The sequence below is a fragment of the Oreochromis niloticus genome, linkage group LG12 (assembly GCF_001858045.2).
Source record: "Oreochromis niloticus isolate F11D_XX linkage group LG12, O_niloticus_UMD_NMBU, whole genome shotgun sequence".
Classification (NCBI taxonomy): domain Eukaryota; kingdom Metazoa; phylum Chordata; class Actinopteri; order Cichliformes; family Cichlidae; genus Oreochromis; species Oreochromis niloticus.
Genome location: NC_031977.2, coordinates 34,801,919 through 34,824,208, shown reverse-complemented (window position 1 = coordinate 34,824,208; position 22,290 = coordinate 34,801,919). Strand labels below are relative to the sequence as shown.

Genomic DNA, 22,290 nt, shown 5'->3' with positions numbered 1-22,290 from the left:
AGACATCCTTTTGAGTTTCATCATAAAGTGGTTGGACTTTTTCATGCAATTTTGCATCTGAGACTGAGGGTAATTCTTCTGGTGACACATTTTCATGTGACTGTACTCCTTCAGACAGTACGATTTCTGAAGATGTGCTTTCCCTCTTATTAGCTAGAGCGTCAAGTGTTTCAGGAGCATTGGAGGATTTTATTACTGAAGTTGTATTGCCAACCTGGCCAGCCAGATCACTGAGTTGTTCAACCACATCAAGTGTTGTATTGTCTGGAACTGATAATTTTGCATCCTTGGAAGTCAGTTCAGTTTGTGGCTCGTTGGCTTCAGTACTCTCTGGTATTCCTTCAGCTTTAGAGAGGACATCATCTACAGTTGAACATTTTTCAGTCACGATAGGCTGTGAGTCTCTCTCTGCAAGAGTACTACTTTCTGCAGTCAGTGTAAGTGGCATTTCTGGTGAAGAGGTCTTGATTTGTTCTAATTCAGTGGATAGCTCTGTGCTACTTATTTCTGTAGATCTAGCCTGCTTAGACATCTCAGACTCTGAAACAGAATAATCAGGTAAAGAATCTTTACATTCTTCATCGAGAGCAGTTTCTTTAGAAACACTGGACTCTGGGATTTCAGGCGTGCTACATTCACTAAACTCATGCTCATTTGTGTCTTCTTCTGGTGAACTTGCTGCTGAGATAAAAATATGGGGCAGCCTGACATAAGGTTTTGGGTCACCTGGTTCAATTTGTGTTTCAGGTATTTCAGAGCCAATGCCAATGTAAATTGACTTTTGATGTTGATTTTTATCCTGTGATCCATTAGACAAAGAATTTTTACCACACTCAGTATTGCCATCGATAGACTGTATGGCTACAGTTTGTTTGGAATGCTCTAGAATTCCATGCATAGATATGTCTGATTCTGCTACAAGCATTTTATCCGTGATGACAGAACCCTCTTTTACACCTGCTTCTGACGTAACTTCTGACAGTGTTTGCGAAGGTTCTGCTGAACTGTCAAAACTCAGAATTCCCTTGGGTGGCATGGTATCTGATGGCTTTGCTAGTAAGTTTTCAGGAAAAGGCCTTTCTTTATCTTGTGTTTCTCTTTCTGGGATTGCATTTAGCATTGGCGGTGCTTGCTGATATTCTTGAGAAAGAGTTGAAGGCAAACCATGTACTGGCAACTCACTAATGTTGGAGATCAAAGGCAGTATCACTGGTGACGTTTCAGAGCTTATATCACTTAAAATGGAATCGTTGTTTCTGTGTTCCGATTTGATTATTTGTGATTGGGTCAGATCTAGCTCTGTCCGTAGGGCTGCAGATTGATCCTTTGTTGATTCAGATGAAAAGGAAGAAGGTACTTTATCTTTAACCACCACTGATCTAGATTCTTCAAAAGATTTTGTTTGTGTAACTGGATATGTAATTTCTTTCCTGTTTGATATGTCATCATTTTCACTAGTCAATCTAGAATCAAAGTTAGCTTGGTCAGTAACAGGCAGAGAACTTGACACAATAACACTTTGTGAGCTTAAAGCAGTTTTTTCTTGAAGCCCGGCAGGGGTTACTGAGGTGGTGGTCTGCTTAACATCAGCTGCCATCTGTGTTCCAGTAAATTGCATCCTTTGGTCCTCGGTTGTAGACATAAGCTGGTGGGACAGAGCAGCAGCTGGCATTGTACTGGCAGATGGTTGCGATCCAGCACCGCTGAATAATGAAATCAAACCCTTGACAGAGGTAGACCTTGCTGCTGTCACAGATACCTCTGGTTGTTGCAATTGAGCCCCAAAGTCTTGGTTAGGAAAGCTACTCTTTAATGGTTGTGCACGCACAGGATCACATTTTGTAGACTGTTGGGATATAGATGTGCTAATGTTCAAAGATTCAGTTGGTATGGAATATTGCTGGACAGTGACATGTGTTTGGATTTGAGTAGACTGTTTTGATAGTTCAAGAGATCCTGTCACAGATGCCTCTGGTTGTTGCAATTCAGCCCCAAAGTTCTGGTTAGGAAATTTGCTCTTTAATGGTTGTACAGGTATAGGATCACATTTTGTGGATGGTTGGGATACAAATGTGCTTACTTTTAAAGGTACGGTTGGTGTGGAATACTGCTGATAAGTGACAGGGGTTTGGTATTGACTAGATTGTTTTGACAGTTCAAGAGGTCCTTTTGAAAAATCTTCTGTTGCCATGCTATGTACAGGTTGTATGCCAAAAGACTGTGGAGAAGGTTCAGGTCTAGGTCTGCCATCTGGTTGCTGACTAAGTGAAAGATTATGAACATTGTGTGTGGTGGGATCATTTTGGATTCTACCATACAGTTGATGGGTAGATGCAGAAGGCAATGCATGTCCATTACTTGACACCGTTTCACTGTTTGGTACGTTTTCCTCAGTACTCTCATAGCTGTCCACAGTTGCCTGCTTAATAAGAATTTTGGGTCTAGATATAATGTCAAACTGAACACTTGGATCATGTCTTTCCACCTTTAAAGGTATTGGCTGAGATGTTACAATGGCTGCAGTCCATCCAGTTTTAGCACCAGACTGTTGATATTGCTGTTGCACAGCTGAATGTTGGGTTTGCTGCTGCTTTGGTTTGCAAGGAGACAATGGATCATGTTTTTCGTAATCAACATTTGCACAACTGATCTGTTGATATGCATTGTTTAGTGATGATCTCTTGGGTTCCTCTATAGCCTGAGGAGGCGGTGTCTTCATTTGAACAGGTACAAGAGATAACACTGAAGTAGTCAATGACTCAGAGTTTATTCCTGTTCCCAAATGCCATCTAGAGTTTATTCCAGGTTGGATGGTAGAGTTTTTATCAGGTAAATATTCTCTGTATTGCAAAGGCTTCTGAGTATCTTCTCTGATATCTTCAGTACTGGCTGCAGGTGTGTATGGTTGCTGACAGTAGATACCATTTTGAGATTGTGATGAAATATAAGAAGAAGAAAGATCCTTTGTATCTTGATCTCTAACAACTGTGTTTTTGTTTTGAAGATCTACAGTTAGGTTGACAATACCAACTGGTGTTTCCTTTTCTAACAGCCTTTCAGTTTTCCTTCTTTCAAACATTTCTTTTTTTGCTTTGACATTTGAAAAGTTCATGGGCTCTTCTGCTTTTGGCTCAATTTGATTACTTAAAGCACTAGGCTTTAGGCTATCTTTTGCTGAGAAGTTCACTGGTTTATTTTGTTGCCACATGTCCTTACAGATGGCATTTGGCCCAGAAAATACATCATTACATTGGTAGGGAAATATATTTGTGTGCAATGTCTCAGTTTTGCTGATTCTACTCAAAACTTGTCTTCCTTGTTGATTTGCAGATTGTGTCACTATAAGTGGTACACCAACAGAACCATTTCTTATTATATTTGCCTTGTTTTTGATCAGTGGCACAACTCCAGTTGACAAGGTATCAGGCACTGTTTCAGACCATTTCTCCTGTGGTTTTGGAGACATGTCTAGGTAGCTTTTGATAGAATTAGCAGGTGCAGATATTTGTTGACATCCACTTTGAACATATCCTTGTTGTATTGGCACCTGTGAGCCAACCACTGTTGGCTGCCTTTTAGTTTGTATCTGAGATAGGTGCGTTTCCACAATAAGTGGTACACCAACAGAATCCCCTTGTGAATATGAAAAGCCTGACGGTCTTATCCTTACCAGTGATACTGGATCTGAATAGTTTACCATCGCATCTGATTTACCTGTCTTTGTTGACATATCTAAAGTGCTTTTAATAGAGTTTGCTGGAGATGTAGCGGGTGATTTCATTTGGGTAATGACTGATAGCTGTGAAGTTATCTGATTTGAATGGAGAAAGGCCTCAGATTTTCTGTGCCATGGTTGTTGGCACAGAATTGAACCTGAGTGATTTTGAAGCTTACTCATAGCTGGTTGCTGGGCATTTGCATTTGAGCTTCTTAAGTTACCAAGAGGTACTTCAGATGGGCTATCAACAACTAATGGTATGCCAACAGAATTATTTCGTACAAATTCATGTGCACTTGGCTTGCTTCTTGTTAGTGGTAGAGCTTCAGAAAGAGTATCATTTGTTCCCACTTCTAGATCTGCCTCCTTAAATTTGGCAGAAGATTTAGAAGTCATGTCTAGTGTGGCCTTAACTGCATTGGCTGGTGCTGTGGCTTGACAGAGTGGTTTGCCAGTTTCAAGAGATTCTGTAAACTGTCCAAGAAGAGGTCGTTGCCTTGGTAATGGTATCCTCCTATCACCACATGAAGTCTCCTCTTTTGTGTGAGAAGATCTTATTTGAATCGTTCCAGCAGTAAGAGGAAGCTTTTTCTCAACAGGAACGGAATTAGTATACTCTATTGTTTGTTCCGTTGGCTCTTGAAATTCTGCCTTATTTGACAAGTCAATGGATTCATGACGACTGAGACTTTTGTCTGTCTTTTCAGAAGGTAATGTTTTTCTCTTTGTCAGTGGCAGTGCCTCACAGATAGGAACAGTTGGCACAACAGTTTGCTGAGTCTGCTGGGTTGTTTTCTTTTTAGACATATCTAATGTAGGTTTAATTGAGTTTGCTGGTGAAGTGTTCTTCTGATATTGCTCAGCTGTTCCATTAGAGTGATAAGGAGGAGTTGTGGATATCTGTGGGCTTTGCTGCATTTGCAGGCCCACACCAACAGAGCAATTTGGTTGTGGTTCCTGAGTAACTACTTGTTTTCTCAAAATTGGGCTTAATAGCGGTGAGGTACATACAGGTTGTGCTGATTTCGTTTTTGCAGTTTGTTTAAGACCACTATTGAGGCCAGAGGCTTTACTAGAAACATCAGTAACTGAAGAGCTAACACTACCGTGAGAACTCTCTGACAATTTGGAGGTAGAAGACGGCTTGGGTGAACTGTCTGCTTCAGCTTTAGTGCAGTTTGTCTCAGTCATTATATGGGTACTCTGAGAGCCTGGGAGCTTTTGGATATGAACTGCAGAAGTTACATGGCTGGTTGTGACTTCTGGCCTGGACAATCTTCTCTCTGATTTCTTGTGAGGATCAGCAAGCCTATGATCAGTCTGAGAACATGTTGGACGTTGCTGTAATGTGTTCATAGTGCCATATTCTGAATCAGGCCATTCAACTTCATCTTCCTCAGTTTGTTTGGTAAGATCTACAGCAATGGTAGTCTGGCCAGTCAAGTCAGTGTTTGCCTGAGTATCAATGGACTGTTTCTCTTTGAATCTTTTTAACTTGTACTTTGTGAAGTCAACAACTTCAATTCTCTGTGTAGATTTTACACTGTCATCAGTTGCACCTTTTTGTTTGCCATTTTTGGTTTGGTTCATTGTGGCAGAAAAGTCTATGACTTTATTGCATGTTTGAGAGTTGGCAGTGGTTGAAAGTGATGTCCGATTTCTATTGTAAAGGTAAGCTTCACTGTATGTATCCGAGCTGTCATTTAAAATATGTAACTGGGGTGTAAGTTGCTGAGAGGTATCTTGTGGTTGATTTTGAGACAGGGAAGCACTTTCACAGGTTGCTAAAGAACTGTTCACATTGCTAATGCTAGACATCCCAGTGACAGTGATCTGATTTGGTTGTGATAATACTCTGGGTCTTTCTGCTTGAGAGGGCTGTCTTGCAAGCCTATGTCGCTGTGGTGAAACCGACGGTACAGTTGAGGTAGATGTCGCGGATGAAATCTTAATAGAAACTGACTGTGATGGAGATGCTGCAGAGCTGACTTCTGTCCTAACAGCTGGTGGCGTTGGGAGTTTCCTTCCTGAATGCACAGGTCCTGGTATTTTTTGAGCTGATGGGCTCCCTGAAGGAATTCTTGATGTCTCTGAAACACCTTTAGATACTGCTGGTGATGTAGCAGGTGTTGATGACTGAATTCCAGCTTTACTTGTCTCAGTCTTGGAAGGCTTTTTAACAGCTTCTCCAGCAGCTGAAACTATAGAGCTTGACTTTTGTCTTGGTGGTTCTGAAGGTACATCATCTGCAGGTGCAATCCTGATTTCAGGAATTTGGGAGTGTCTATTTGGAAAACTTTGTGTTGAACGATACCTTGGAGAATGTGCTGATGAGGTTGTATTTACATCTGTTATTCCCTGATTCTTCCAATATGGCCCTCCATGTCCACCTTTCAGTGACTTTAAAGTCAGATCAGCGGCCTCTATTGGTTCCTCTTGACAGTTGTGAGTATTTTGTAATGAATCTACATTGATCTTTTTTAGCTTGTACACAGAAAAGTCTACAGGTTGTTCTGCTTGGGAAGATAGCGATTCCTGAAACATTTGAGAAAAGCTTTCCAAATTCATGTTCATTATTTTCTCACCCTTTTTGAGTGCAGAGGTTAGGTCCACAGGAGCATCAGAAAGGACCAACCTATTCTGCTGGTTGCCTTGAATCCAGAAGCCTTCATTTTCAGTGTAAAAGGGGATTTTAAAACCACATAGGGTAACTTTATCCCTTTCTTTTTGTTTCAGAATTTTAGCAATATTTTCAGTGATATTTCCCAGAGCTTGTACATCCTCTGGTGTAGCACAGGCATAGAGATGTTTACCAGCTCTGTCAGTTAAAAGAGAATAAATGTAATCCTCATCTGTATAGACATAATATCCACAGTCCCCAGCCTCAGCTGGCCACCACAGCCCTTGTTCCAAGAGTAAAAGCCATTGCTGATACCACTCAGAGTCCTTAAATAGCATTTCTTCTTCTGCATCTCCTGTAATGCCTGCAGATCTGCTTAAATCCAGAGCACCACGTCTTAAATCCACTGGACCCTTTTTTGTGGCAAGTTGTTTTAAAAACTCAGTTGCTGACTTCAAATCAAAGTCTTGAACTTTTAAATGACTAACAGTAGTTTTTTCCACCGTTTTGCTAAATTCCTGTCCTCTGCATTCAGTGAGTGACTGGCATCTACTTAACTGTGTCTTTGTTTTTTCCGTAGACAGATTCAGCGCACTGCCTCTAACAATCCAAGGTTTAGCATTTCCAGCAAGATTATTTAATTGGTCACAGCTACTCCAGGATTTGTTATCTCTGCAGCTCATGTCAAACAGAATAGCATCTTCACCTGGCTCAAGAAAACGATTTCTGCTTTCAAAAAGCTGGGCAGCAGAATCCCTCCAAGGATGTGAGGGTACATTAAAGCCACTAATGTCCATTTCTTTAGGATTCAAACATGTTTGATTCTCCCATTGAGCTGGTCTAACTGTAGGAGGCATATGCCCTTGGCATGTTTGGTAGCCTTCCTGAACTTGAGTAGCAAGGGATTCAGCAAGGATATAATCATTGAGTTGTTGCCACAAAAGAGCTTCAATAAGACACTGATGCTCATAGAGCTCTGGTGGAATAACACCATGCTCTGTAAAGTTGTATAAAAGATCCTTGTAACCATACTCATCTGCTGTTCCATACAAGAGACGTTGTATTTCCTCAAGATAACGTTGCGTTGGAGAAATTGTAGGATCTTGCAAGCCCTGAGAATGTATGGCTTCTTTACAAGTCTCAACAGTGGAAGTGACTGGAATGCCACTCGTTTGAGTTGCTGTACTTGAATGGATATCCACCTTACTCTTTGGTAGTAAATGATCGAAGCAGCCCTTTTCATTTTCCTTTCCAGGAGCAGAAGTACTGTCATTGGTGCCTGTTTTTAAAATACTTGATAACAGACTAGGAGACATGCTACTTGTGCTGGTTTTTTGTTCTTCCTTTCCAAGTTGAGGAGTAGATGGCTGCTGTGTTTTTGATGGTGATTCCTCAGTGACACTAAAAAGGCTTTTGAGAAAACCTTTTTGAGATGTACTTTTTAAGTCCTTATCTTTATCTCCCACATCTTGGGAGGAATGCATTTCTACAGGTTTAGTTCTCTGAATCTGGGGTCGGCCCTGCCCTGTATGTGGCTGCTTTGGTTCCTGTATTTTCTGATCAGCAGGTGGGGATGGCGACTGTTCCACAGTACCTGAAATTTTGTTTAAAATGCCAGAGAATAATCCCCCTGATTCAGACTGAGCTGGAGTTTGTCCAGGCTTATCAGATGGCTGACCTCCTTGTATAGGTTGAGATGACGGTTGTTCCTGTGGTGCGCTGTCACCGGATGCAAGCTTAAGAAAACCTGAGAGCAAGCCTCCGCTTTGACTCGGCTGCTGAGTTCCAGTTTGTTGAGAGCCTGTTTTACCAGGTTGCTGCTGCTGTTGTTGCTGAGGTGATGTTTGACTGAACAGACCAGACAAAAATCCTCCTTGCTGACCTGTTTGAGATGACAGTTGACCTACAGGTTGGCTGGGTCCAGCTAGATTTGATTTATTGCCTTGTTGAGATGGAGTCTGTGGGGTGGGCTGTTGTGGTGCATTATCACTAGCAGCCAATTTATTAAAAAGCCCTGACAATAGCCCCCCCTGTTGTGGCTCTGTTGCAGAGGCAGCACTTTGCTGAGGTATTTGGTTTTGTCTCCGGAGAGGTTGTCTGTTACCTTGCTGTGGTTGCTGCTGGTTTCTACTAACAGGTGGCTGTTGCTGAGGTGGAGGAGTAGGACCTGTTGAAAATAACCCAGAGAAAAAGCCTCCCTGTTGACTAGATGCTTGTTGAGTAGTGTTAGGCCCTGGTCTTTTTGCTTGTTGCTGTTCAGGTTGACTCCCCACTGTAGACTGTGGAGTAGCTGCATCTGTAATTTTGCTAAATAATCCACTGAGCATCCCTGCAGGACTACTGGCAGGTTGCTGTGGTGGGAGTTGGTTTTGCCGTTGTAGGTTTTGCCTATTGGTGGGTTGCTGAATGGGCTGGTTCCCAGGTTTGACAGTCTGTGACTGGTTTTGTGAGTGCTGGGTTTGGCTAGATGGAGCAGAGTCTTGAGCTCCAATTCCAAAAAGACCAGAGAGGAAGCCACCTTGCTGAGGAGGATGTTCTTGCTGGGAACCAGTTTCTGGGAATTTTAGCAAACCTCCAAACAATCCACTAGGTTGTGGTGTTGTTCCTGTTTCTGTTGGAGGTGGTTTGGGGGGTGTTTGGTCTGTCTGTTGCTGCTGTTTGCTTGGTTTCTGGTCTGAGACTGCAGGCTGTTTTAGCTGTGGGTCAGATGGAGTCCCTCCTGACAAAATCCCTGCTGACTGAGTAGGAGTCATCCCTTGGCTCAAGTTTTGATCAGATCCTTCCATTTTTGCTTTATGGTCAGCCACTTCTGGTTGTAACTCATGGCTAGCAAGATTTGACTGAGACCCAGACACTGTGTCTGTGGCTTTTTTTAAGATCCCAGATAACAGTCCTACAGATGATGGCTGTGTGGAAGCAGGCTGTTCTTGCTTTGGAGTTGAAATTTGGCTAGATTCTCCTCCTGGTAATGTGGATGAGGACTGATTTGTAGAAGCAGAGACATCAGAGGCAAATTTTAAAAATCCAGACAACAGTCCTCCTGATTGTTGTGTGGCAGAATTTTGCTGTGTTTGGGGAGAAGACTGGGAAGGTGGTGAAAACAGACTTGAGAAGAGCCCACCCTGATGAGACTGAGTGTTTCCTCCTTCAATTTTCTTTACAGGAGAATCTTCAGTTGATCCAAGTTTCAACAATCCAGAAAGAAATCCTTGAGTCTGTGAGGCTTCTGGTTGCGATTCATCTTGTTCCAAAGATTTGGGAGAACTTAGATCTTTAGATGTCACAGTTGATTCAGACTGAACATCTGGCTTGGACTGGGAATCTTTTTCAGATGACATTTGGTCTTGACACAAAGGTTCTGTTTTGCAAACAGTGTCCTCTGTGATATCAGAGACTTGATCAGTTTGGTCAGTAGGTTTGGTTAATATCACGGTGGGAGTCATTTGTTGCTTCATGGGTTCCTTAGCTGGTTCATTTGGGGTTACTTTAAACAGGTTTGAAAACCACCCAGTTTCTGTGTTTCCTTTGGGTAAACTTTCAAGAAGTGCTGCGCGACTTGGAGAGGGTGTTCTTGTAGGGGTTGGGGTTGGACTCTTTGGTGTGGCACTGGTATCTTCACCAGACGCAAACTTAAGAATCCCTGATAGCATGCCCCCTTCTGCCTTTGGTGGGGCTGTTGTTGTGGAAATATTTTCTGAGAAAAATGGAAGTTTGAGTTTGGTACCTAAAAATGACTCATCTGCAGGCTTGGTGTCACTCTGCTGGGAACTTTCTGGAGGAGTTGTTGACATTAGTGAAGAAAGAGACTTTTTAAAAGGACTGAAAAATCCTGCTTCCTCTGAACTGCCTTCAGGTTTTGGTTCAGGTACTGGTGAAGATTTTCTTTGCTGAACATCGGGTAGTTCACCAGAGGACTCTGTCTCCGGAAGAAGCTCTACTGACCCACTTCCAGTTTCTTGGAAAAGCTCGATTGATCCACTTCCTGTATCTGGCAAAAGATCAACTGATCCACTGCCAGAGCCTGTTCTCATTTCACCTGATAATTGCCGGTCTGTTTGTGATCCCTCTCTACTAGGACTCACCGTTTTGTTTACAGGCCCTTGCTGGGAGTCATTGATTGGAGCAGATGCACTTCTCTGCTCTGATGGCTGAGGTGATGGGTCTCTAGATGGTGGTGCACTAGAAAAAAGTCTCAAAGGACTAAGTCTTCCTAACATGGATTCAAAACCAGATGCAGCTTGTTTACCAGTAGAACTGCTTCCTTGTGAATCTCTACCAAGTGTCGACGTCTGACTGGCATCAGCTTGCTGGTTGGATTCGGAAGATTGAAATGGCAAAAGAGACTGAAGGGAAAACTTTTTTTCTGATGTGGGTTCCTGAGAGGCAGGTGGAACTATAGCTATGGGTGGGGAAGTACCACCACTTTTGGGAATAAATGAAAGCAGCTTTGAAATACCTGACTCAGGTTGGGGTGATGATTGAGAGGTAGGTGGTTCTGTGGCAGTAGCACCAGAGGTTTCTGTGACTTCAGTATTAGCTTTGGGGATCAAAGAGAGCAGTTTTGAAATACCAGAGTCTGCTTGGGTTGGTTGGGGAGATGGACTTGTGCCAGTAGCATCTCCCTCAGTGGCAGGCTTTGATCCTGTTATTGTACTAAACAATGAACTCATTGCATTCTTTACTCCAGCTATGCCCTGTTCAACAGCACTATCCTCCTTAATATCAGCTCTGACATCATCATTACTACTATCTTCAGGTTGCACAACTTTAGCATCAGTTGGCAGTGCTGGGAGTTTTCGCCTAACTGGTTTAGGCATTGATTCGTAGTTGCTGATCTCCTCTTCTTTTACAGCCAAGTATTCAGACACTGAGTGAACTAAACTCTTTAGTTCATCCATTGGATCTATATAGTCATCCCCTGGTTCCTTCACCGGCGACAACAGAGGATCTTGTCCATGACTTGATCTCCCTTTACTTGAAAAGTCTTCTCCATAAGGCGGCATGTACTTGCCAGGGTGGTAATAACTTTCATATTCATAGCAAGTATCCCCCTCAGTGAATGTCAGGTCATCTAATTCCTCCTCAGAGCCGAAGGAATACTGCATCTCATCTGAACCAACTGAGTTATATTCCCCCCTTCCCCTGATCCTTTCAGCCTCTTCCCGAGCAGCTTCCTCCTCACGAAAAGCTGCATAGTTCTCAAGTGTGTCTTCTAAAGCAGTTTTGGCCCACAGTCTAGTTTTGAAAAGTAGACTCTCTCTATCTGACAGCTGTCGTAGCTGTTTAGCAGAGGGTATTATATCAATTTCAGGAGGTGACGATTCATCCTCAAAGCTGCCGGCTTCCTTGTAGACTAACCGCACTTCTCCACTGCCGAAGGCACGCCTCCGTCTGTGTGTCCTGCCATCCAGCTCCAGCAAGTCCTCTGGGAAAAGTGCATCACATTCCACTGTCTGATAGAATCTGCTGACTCTGGACTCGGATGGACTGTCACTAATTTTATAGATGATGCTTTTGTCCTCATCCTCCCACATTTTCTGCTCGGCATCCAAGTAATCATCCAAGACACCAGAGTCAGGCACTTTAAATTTACTCTCCCAGTCCTCCACACCCATACCTGAATCAACAGGGATTATTCTTACTCCACCCTTACTGTTTGATTTCCTAAAAATAAAGTTAAAAGAACCAAGTGGGAAGCAGCAGAGGACGATGCAAAGAAAAAAGAAAGAAAAAGATATTAAGCATTAGACATGAACCAAAAATAAAAGATCATGCAGAAAAGAAAAGCATTGTAGAATACCTGTGTAGTAAAAAAGAAAAGAAAAGACAAGATGGAATACAGATGGAAGATAAAGTATGTGATAGTGTGCAAATTTTCATGGTCCAATTGTTTATCAGAAAGTTATGCTTTGACATATGTCAGTTGTGATAGAGCAGTTTTCTGTTTTCACACAACAAGTTGGGTATAATGGCTTTTCTCTGATTTTGGCAATATATTAGATAAAAATTATTGGTTTCCCATGGCAACACACACTTTAAATAGAGTAAAAAAATCAAACCGTGCATCTTATGAGCTACAACACTTATATAAACCTTTCCTGAATTTAACCTTTACTGATCTGCCTTTCAAGGTCACCTTATTGTGCAGCTCTGGACTAGTTCCAGTGTAGCTGCCATTTATAGGTCATTCTGTGGAAGTCCTGTGATCACTATTTGCTCATGAACATTTGCATTTTCATCATAGAATTCAAACAAACATCTGTGTCAAGGGTCATTACAGGTGAGGAAAGCTGTCTACAATGTGGACGCAAAATAGCACAGTCAGGTCAGGAGGTCAGATACACAACAAAAGACATGCTAGGATTTGTGTGTGTGTGTGTGTGTGTGTGTGTGTGTGTGTGTGTGTGTGTGTGCGTGTGCGTGCGTGCGTGTGCGTGTGTAATTCACAGGGTTATGCACCCTTAATTTGTCCTTCATCATGACACTGTCAGTTTGGCTTTCTACTTTGACATGCTGAGGCATCCAAGGGGAGACATTTGATGAAAACAAAATTAACTGCAGTGGGTGCTTTCATGAATGCTGCAGCAACACCATCTTCAATCATCACTGCTGTACTTGCTATAATTTCTTTCCTAGATTATTGTCCTCTTTCCCAAATTGATATTCAAGTTAGTGGGACGCCTTTTGAGAGAGTGGTGGAGATGCATCTGAACATTACAGATGTAAAGTCGGAGTGGTCAGAGAGAGATTTAATTGAAAGGGCTATCATTCATTTATATCAGATTTGGCTTTTGATTTTGATCTTAGGGGGTGAGGTACACAAACATAAAAACGTTCAATCAATTAGACTTAATATACTTCAGTAAAAAAGTTTTGACAGAAGACAGTATTTTTATATTTGGAGTGAGAGCATCGTTCACTCAAAAAGTGCCACTTCTGCTATCAAACTGTGGCCATTTAAAACAGGAGGGTAAAACATAAGGCCCGGGGCCCAGAATTGGCTCAGCAAAAGTTCAAATCTGGCCCACTTGATGTCTTTGGAAAATGTACAGAAGGGCATAGACTTTAGACTTTTAACCATATTTTAGATAAAGACCACCCACACTGTCATCCACATTACAAAGAAATTAAATAATAAAGAATCAAATTAGAGAAAAGTTCCTATTTTTCACTTAATCTACTAGTGAAATGTTTTTATTGCGCGTCCACAGTAAAACGAATAAATAAAACAGGACAATTTCTGTCTAAAGTTCTAAAAGTTCGTTCTTTATAATTACAGGATAGTCTGCACTATGAGCTATTAAGAAGTTATTCTGTAATTTTGCACATTAATTTCTTATAATTTAAGCCCAAAAGGTTGTGCTGATGGATTTCTTTCATTAACTAAAGCAGCACATCATTTATCATGCAAAAATAAATAAATAAATGAAAAATAATTGCGGTGTACTGTTAAAATCCCACGTCAGGGATTACATGCGCACTTAAACCACTTTACTGACAGAAAAGGGACGTTTCACTGGTCCAGCCCAGTTAAGATCTAAGCTAGTTAACATCCCTGTTTTAAAAACATTAAAGGATTCTTAACTTTTGTATTAATATTAACTAAGTCACGAAAACCAAAGGCACAAGGAAGAGTAGTGGATTAGTGTGAAGGGAAATCCACATTTCATTTAGAATTATTTATTAGCTTTAAACTGTATTTGGAGGCAAAGAGTGACCATGAAAATATTAACCTCTAGCAGTGCTGCAGTGATGTGCTTGCTTATGAGTAGAGTATTTTTAAGTGAGCATATATTTACCTGGGCCCCCTCATTTCTAGCTCATAGCTATGCACAGAGTCAGACTCCTTTGACAGGGGTTGATGTTGAACCCTGCGCATCATGGGGTACTGATGCACTGAGGAATTTGTTTGGGAAGTGTTGTGGAAGGGTGGAGGTTTGTTTCCAGTTTCACTGTCCCAGTCGTCCACTGCACTGTCATGGTCATCAAAAGCTGGGTGGAAGACAACAAAAACACAGTAAAGAATAAGATCGTGTCCACCCTCCGCAGAATGCTGCCTGCACTTAGAGCACAAATATTTGAGTAAATGACTCCCTCTTGGGGTAACAGGCATGTATTACAAAGTGAAGGAAGTTAAAGCCCAAAATGACGGGAAATGATGGGATATGTTTGCTAGAAAACATATCAAAGCGCCACGCAACAAAACAACATGCCAACAAATGAGGGTCTCACATTTTGACCAAAAGTATTCAAGACTTTAAAATTTCATTTACAGCAAACATAAAGAATAAAGCGCTAACATGCAGTGGTACTTGTTTTCAGTAGGTACCCATCCATACCATGCAGTCATAGACAAAAAATACAAGTCACAGAGGGGAGGAAACACCGCCATACGTACTCTGTTGGTCACTCCATCCAAAATAACTCCAACTGCCTGGTGGCATGGAGGCAAAAATTAAACTTTGTTACTGCAGAATGAAGCCAGTAAGTGTTACTGATGATGGCCGAATGAGAGTGTGACATGGTACTGAACACATCCAAAGAGAGATGAAGGAGAACTATGTGAAGAAACGCGGTGAAGACGAAAATGAAGTAATGCGAGTTAAATTCACACAAAAACAACAAAACAGAAGAAAGTATTTACAGTCAGTGAGTTCATATCCGTGTACAAGTAAGTACAAATTTTATACTTTATAACTACTTATTATTATCAGGCGGTGAAGTGGCTTCACACCCAAAATCCAGCAGAATTTCTCATAGTAGCTGAAAATTATTTCTCCGCTCATCTTACAAATGTTAGAGTGAGATGACTTTATCCAGATCAAAGTCATCCTCAGCAGAGAGTGAAAGTTTAATACTTACAGCACTGGGAAGGCACAGATGGCATTCTTCTTCTCTGGCCCTCATCTTGTGATGGATACTGCAAAGATTAAACAAAACATAGAGGAGAATTAGAAGCATTAAGATATCAAAGAAATGCCTTTATTGGAATATGGGCATGTCACTGCAGTTCCTATAAACCCCCTGCTACTGTTTCCCATGTTATGTCACTAGATGGAAGCAGAGAAGCAAAACAAAGTGCCACATCACTGAGAAGCCCACACAGTGTGAAACAATATGATATAAAAGCACACAGAGTTTATAGATAAAAACTCAATAGCTAGCAGGTAAATATCACAGTTGTGCAGAATCATGTGATATTTCTTTATAATACAAACATAAAAGATTTATACAGAAGAGGAATGAAGGCTTTATACATTCTGTAATACGCGCTTGCCAAAGAATATCTCTAACAGCTGATTAATATATAACACATTAACAGGAAAACAGAATATGCAGTGAAGTTACCTCATTATGTATCCGCTCCAGTTTGCTGGTCCAGTACTGAGCCTCGTCTTCGGGAATGTCTGGATAAACGTATGGGACAGAAGAAATATGGAGTGAATTAAAATAGTGACGGGCGATTACAAGGTGGTGAAAAAGAATGTGTGGATGAAATACAGGCGCATGGAAAGGGGGAATTTAGGATTAAATACATAACGGGAGATGACAGAATATGAGGCAAAGTGCAGAAAGAAATGAAGGACCATTTCTTTAGCTCCACCCTTCCATCATTTGCCACTCCTTCATGCTCCCTGCCCCATCCCATCCTATTCTGTCTGCAGGTTGATGTTATTCATTCAGAGCTGATGAGGTTTCCTTTCAGGGGCCTAAAGGTTCTTCCCAAAGAAGAGGGAGTAGCAGAAGAGAAAATGTGAAAGAGCAGTAGTCTCTGCTGTGGTTCCCCAAGAAAAAATAAACAAATAATATTTCAGCTTATGTAATGTGGCAAAACCTTGTTCAAGCAGATTTATGGCCATACTAGGGTAATCGAGAAAATGATCTAGATACTCCTATATACTCATACTTCATGCCTGGGTTTCAAAATGTTAATATTTAACCAAATATTTTTAAATATTAGTAATTGGGCAGTTGCCATGTAGATTATATCACACTCGTTGGCCGCAAAAACATATCTTTGAACTATATTTTATTCATTTGAAAATGAATTATCAATCAGGCTTTTTATAAACTTGAAATCTATGAACAAACTACAGGCGATAACTTTAAATGTATGAGATTCATTTCACAAAGTCTGTCAATCTGTGCCAGAACAGTAAAATCATTACAGAAAAACCTGTTAGACCGCAGCTAGAATTCAAAGAAATACGTCAGTGTGGTTCTTTGGCTTAACCACTGTTCTGCGCAGTGGTATAGCGGGTCAGGGGTGATGCCTTTTCTTAAGAAGAAAGCTGTTAAATGGTGATTCAGACTTTGCACAATGACTTTTCTGCAGAATACAGTTAAAATTCCAACAATTACACCTTTCTTCTCTGCACTTTCAAACTTTGCAGACCAGTTTTCACCCACAAGCCGAGTGTGTGTTACAAGAATGTTGAATTAGCCTGGTGGCAATTTTATATTTGTTGGATGTAAAAGAAAGTGGATTACCAGATTACTCTGATAATGAAGCAACATTTTCAGACAGCATCTGAATTTCATCTTCCATTATTTACTGTTTGCACATTCACTTGGCAAGGCGAAAAGTCGCTGGTTCGATTCTAGCCAGAAACACAAAATCCCATCAGGAAGGGCACCTGGCGTAAAACCTGCAGAGCTACCTGGTGTGGCGACAACAGAGTAGCTGAAAGTAGCTTCATAACAATTCAATCAAGCAGTGAAAATGGAAAAAGGTCACAAAATCCCAGCACTGTAATTCATATATGTCTGGTCAATGCTCAAGTATCAGTGCAAACTGCAGCAGTCAAGTCCTCGGTTGCAGTTTCAGTCAGTGCTGCAGCTCAAACTGCTCTGTGTTGAACTTTTTGGTTGCCGGGTTTCTCTGACATCCACATGTCTGCTTCACCTCACATCCCTACATCTCCCCCCGCGGCCTCCCCTCAGCTCTAGCTGTCTCACCAAGCAGCTGTGCCTTCCAGTTTAAAAACTTTCAGGCATTTGTGAATGTGTTTTCTGGATGATTTGTTGTGTTAACTGATGACAAAATAGAACTAATCACTAATTAGAACCTATGTTGTTAACTGCACATCACATATCTTCTCCTGTTTTTGAGGATTTATCAAAAACAAACTCCTAATTTCTCTCCATCTTTTTTTAAGTTGAGCAAACATGAACCACAGTTCGCACTGTTGACAAACTGTGAAGGTGGAAGGAAAATGGCAGCTCAAGAAGAAACACTTCAGACAGCTTCTTGAGATTAATAGCTTCCAGAGGAAGCCAACTGTTCCACAGTTATGTTGCTATTTCAGTCAGAGCACTAAAAGTGAAAAAAAAGATTATTTTCATTTGCAGTAATTTACTTTCGTATTTACGGCTCTGTTTAGAGCACACATTCCTGCTGTCCAGTGTGCACACGTGGAAGGGTGGAGGCAGCAAAACCCCGGCACAGAGCAAAGCAGGCCTCAGTGACAACAGATATGATGTTAATTAGGTTACATGCAGCACTGGGAGGAGGAGGTGGGTAACAATGTGGTTTGCAGATGCAGAACCACTGTGGGCATGCTAACATCAAAAGTGCCCCATATATGAAATCTACCAGCTGGATGGTCACAACAGTATCAACTGCTGATCTGCCAGAATTGCAGCTTTGCTCGGTGACTGCACTCCAGAAATAAAAACAGCAAGAAAGCAGGAGAACAACAGGAGAGCACGCACTCCGGCCACTGCTGTGTTTTGCCAGAGATTTTCCCTTTTAAATACATAAATTCAAATTATCCTGAACTGCACAAAAATGTACCGTCTTGAAAAATGAGAGGCAAGCAAATATTACCAAGCACAATTCTTCACCTCAACTCTTCCCTGGAAGAGGAATAAAAATAGAGGACTGAGGAATATTTAGGAGTAAAATGTTACAGTGAATAAATCTTCATAAAAACTTTATGAAGCTTAATGGTTCTTCCACAAGCTCTGAAATATGAGGGATTCTACAGGAAGTCTTAGAGGATACAACATGGCACAAATAAAACTCTAAACATTGCGCTATATTTAGCACAATGTTTAGAGTCTAACCACTCTGGAAAGATCTCACATGTTGCTAAGTTGGGGATAGTTGTTTTGTTCAGGTTTTATTTTGAAGTTAAAACGCGTTAAATAGTTATTATCCTTAAAATTTGAATTATTATTGCTCTCACCCAGCATAAATTTTCTTAACCACTGATTTAACTTAGAAGAGACAATGTCACATCCACAAATACGGCCGATTCAGAATCACCAGTGAGACTAACACATATCTTTGGGCACAAAAAGGCAAGTTTTCCTTTGTGAGAAAATGTGTTTGCATAAATATACAAACCAAAGGGCAACTCAAAGCGAGTGTCCATCAGCACTTGGTGCGGAGTTGGGTTGGTGGTGCCACAGATCTCATCCTCCCTCATTAACACCTCAGAGTCCAAAGACGTCCACTCTCCTGGTCCCTCCTAGAAGACAGAAAAGCAGATGCAAAAAGAAAGGTAGTCAGGAGAGAGCCAGGAGGACTGAAACAAAGATTAGAAAAGCAAGAATGCCAAACATCTGCTTTGTAGGAAACAGCATCAGCAGGATAATGGAGGGTGCAGGAGGGCTTATTAGGAATATCATCCACTGAACCTGAGCAAAGCTGAAAAGATGAGGAACAACACTGACAGTTCAGATGTTGAACAAAAGAAAAAAGAAGGTGAGTGTATACTGTGCTTCATACTTAGACGCCAAACATTGAGGCTACATTATTAATGACTACACAGGAGCTGCTGCCTCGCTTTAAAACTGCAGAAAAAGTAATGAGGTCTACAGGCGAGACCGGCCTGCCCACAGTCCGACAAAATGACTCAGCCAATGCTTCACCTGTGAGAGGGCTTTTTAAGACTAAGCTAACGGGGAAAGATGGAGCTTTAATAAGTAAGCACTGCTTGGCAGAAGGTGTGTGTGTGTGTTTATTTCAAGGGCTGTTGCTAGCATAAGTAGCCTGAGCTGCAGATACACCACATCTCATAAAAACACAGCACTGTTTTTTTGTTTTTTTCAATTTTAATGGTCAAAACCAGTTTAACCATCAGTTCAGTTCAAATATAATCAGACACAAATAATATTTTAACAATAGAGATTCAGGTAATTACTGCAGAAGTATGTAAACACAGTGTGTATGTGTAGTTTAACATGTTGAATGAAAAGAATTCAGACCACTTCTCTTTTTTCACGCACAGCTCATATTTAGATTTAACTTTATTTTCCCCCACAATCCACAACCAATCATCAAATCTGATCATGTGCCAAAATTAATAATCAAAACTTTATCAGTAGCTTAGTTGTGGTGTGTGATCAGTTGCATCTTGTTGTGTTCAGTTATGCTTGATGTGTGTCCCGCTGTGGCAGATTCACTGACCGATTAAACTGTTTGGACCGCAGCTGACTGGAAGCTACACTTCCAGTTGGTATGGGACTGATCAAATATTTCAAATTATGCTTAAACTGATTCGTGCTTTGCATTATTTATCTGAATAAAACCTGATCTCTACATTAACCCAAAAGAACCAAGGCATTCACAGAAGTGAGAGCATCAAGTCTGCTTTATCAAGTATAAGAAGTACTAAAAAGAGCAGGTCTGTCAAGTGTGTAAAAATAACAATCAAGTTCCCATTTGTATGTTGAAACAGGTCCTGGTTGTTATAGTCAGTCTTGCTGTTCACAGAGGCCATTAAAAAGCTTGAGGGACAAAGTCCACAATAATTCTGTGGAAGTGTGAGGCTATCAAATCAAGAAAATGTTTTCTTTTGTGTCAACTAAGGGGCACAAACTAATGCACGAACCATGGGCACAGCTCATTTATGTTTAATGCCTAAACCTAACAAGTGAGCGGGAGTGAAAGAGAGTAAACAAAAACAAAAAAGGTCTCAATGGGACGCAAACCAGGGTCTCCTGGTTGAAAAGCCTGACACCTAAATCCCCCAACCCAAACCTTCCAATGCAGATTTTGCATGTGTTTAAAATGGGGCTGTCATCTCTCAGCGGCCAATATTTCTGCAGACAGGGTGTCAGGATGCTCACTCCAAAGGACGCCTGTTACTCAGTGCTGAGATGCTGGAAGTAACTGACAGAACAGCACTATTACAGCATGCTCCTCGATGGGGAAGGTTTATTTTAGAACAAACCATTAAGTATTGATTAACTTTGAAAAATAAGTAATTTTATTTGATTTATACCTTAAACTTTGCATATTGAAATTAAACTGAAAACATGAATATGTGCTCATAGTTCGTGTGCAGAAGTCTGCGTCTAGTGACATAACGAGGTGACGTTGTTTTAAGCCCTTCGTGTCCACATGCGAGCGAGGACAAAGAGATTAAAGGGTGTGTTACCTCGTCAGACTGTCGAATGGAGCTGAGGGGTATCAGTGCCGTGCCGATCATCGTGTCCCAGATCAAACCTTTGTTCCACAGCTCCACCACCAGCCCGGACTCTAGATGACTGATCTCACTGGAGAAACAGACAAACACATTACCTATATTACAGTCAAAGTTAAAAGCTCTGTACCAGTGTATTAACCATAGAGATTATTAACTAGAACATGTCTGTGTGGTTGTAGGGCGTTCAGGTATATAGTGGCAAACTGCTGTGAGTAACCTCTGTTCACCAGCTTCAAAACAAAGATACACAACTGTTGTGCAGGTTTGAGAACATTTGCAAACACACTCAGGTTCATAACAGAACATTATTAATATATAGCTTTGGTGGGAAATCACGTCCTTCACTTTTCTCTTTGTACCGTTGTTGCACACTGATGTGACTGTCAATCACTGCTGTGTATAAACAAAGTAGGAGGTGCTGTCTCGCTCCGAATTTGTCGAGCTGTCGTATAAACTCCACGCAGTCTTTGGTGTTGTCTCGTATGAGTTTATTACAAATGTGAGAGCTGTGGAAATGAGGCAGGGATGAATATAGGGCCTTATGCTGAAGAACCCAGAGTTCACAACTTGATTTATCAAATATCACAAAACCCCCCCCCAAAAAACACAATTTCACACAATTAGCTACAACAATCGTCACGATTTGTGACAAATGGACAGCAATAAAAGTGATAATGAAGATTTAGAAGATGGTAGTGAGACCTGTTACGATTTATTGTTTGAGCCTATCTGAGCCATCATAAGGGGGGAGGCGGAGTGCACCCTGGACCAGACTGCTGCAGGGCTAATGCAGAGAAACAACCATTCACACCAAGGGCTACATTAGAATCAACAGTTAACCTAACACCACCACATGCATCTCTTTGGATTATGGGGAAGAGGCCGGAGAGAATCCACACAGACACGGGGTGAACATGGAAACTCCACACAAAAAAATCCAGATGGTGGATTTGAACCCTTGCTCTGCTATCTGCCACACCACTGCGCTGCCCATGCCAACGGTCATTTCCATCTGTAGTAATTCATCTGTGTTCTGAGCATACCTCCCTCCCCTTTCATATTATATGACTTTTTCAAATTGGGTGCACAGAAACTGACTGGCTAATCCATCAGCTGATGCAGGCCGACAGCTGACCTGCTAAGCTTGTCTCCAAGCTCAATTCTGTGGCCTACCTGACTTAATGCTACCCTCACTTAGTGCTTACTTGTTATTTGCCTAATAACGACCTAAATAATTAGTGATTATGACACAACAGTTGTTTGGTTCAAGGTTTATCATTATATACTCTGTGTGTGCCCCTAACCTCAGCACACTGCAGCACCGCTCTCCTCCCAGCAGGTCTGTAAGTGGGCCAGTATTATCTTAAAGAAGCGAGGCTGAAGGGTGACAGCCGTCTTTTTCTGACAGATCTTTTAAAAAAGAAGACAGCAGCCAAACCGTCTCCGCTCCTCATCTGCATATTCATATTCACAGTCCCATTCATATTCATCTCGCCTCAGTTTAGCTGTCAGTC

General features: G+C 41.4%; 1 protein-coding gene across 1 annotated transcript in view; it reads right to left on the bottom strand.

Annotated features, from left to right (window-relative positions):
• unc13ba (unc-13 homolog Ba (C. elegans)) overlaps positions 1-22,290 on the bottom strand; it is a 177,884-nt gene that overhangs the window by 119,028 nt on the left and 36,566 nt on the right. The window contains exons 4-9 of the mRNA XM_025897097.1: positions 20,729-20,846; positions 18,691-18,814; positions 15,687-15,745; positions 15,201-15,258; positions 14,737-14,772; positions 14,138-14,330 (exon numbers count right to left, since the gene is read on the bottom strand). Of these exons, the coding sequence (XP_025752882.1) occupies positions 14,138-14,330; positions 14,737-14,772; positions 15,201-15,258; positions 15,687-15,745; positions 18,691-18,814; positions 20,729-20,846 (588 nt within the window). The remainder of the gene's footprint in view (positions 1-14,137; positions 14,331-14,736; positions 14,773-15,200; positions 15,259-15,686; positions 15,746-18,690; positions 18,815-20,728; positions 20,847-22,290) is intronic.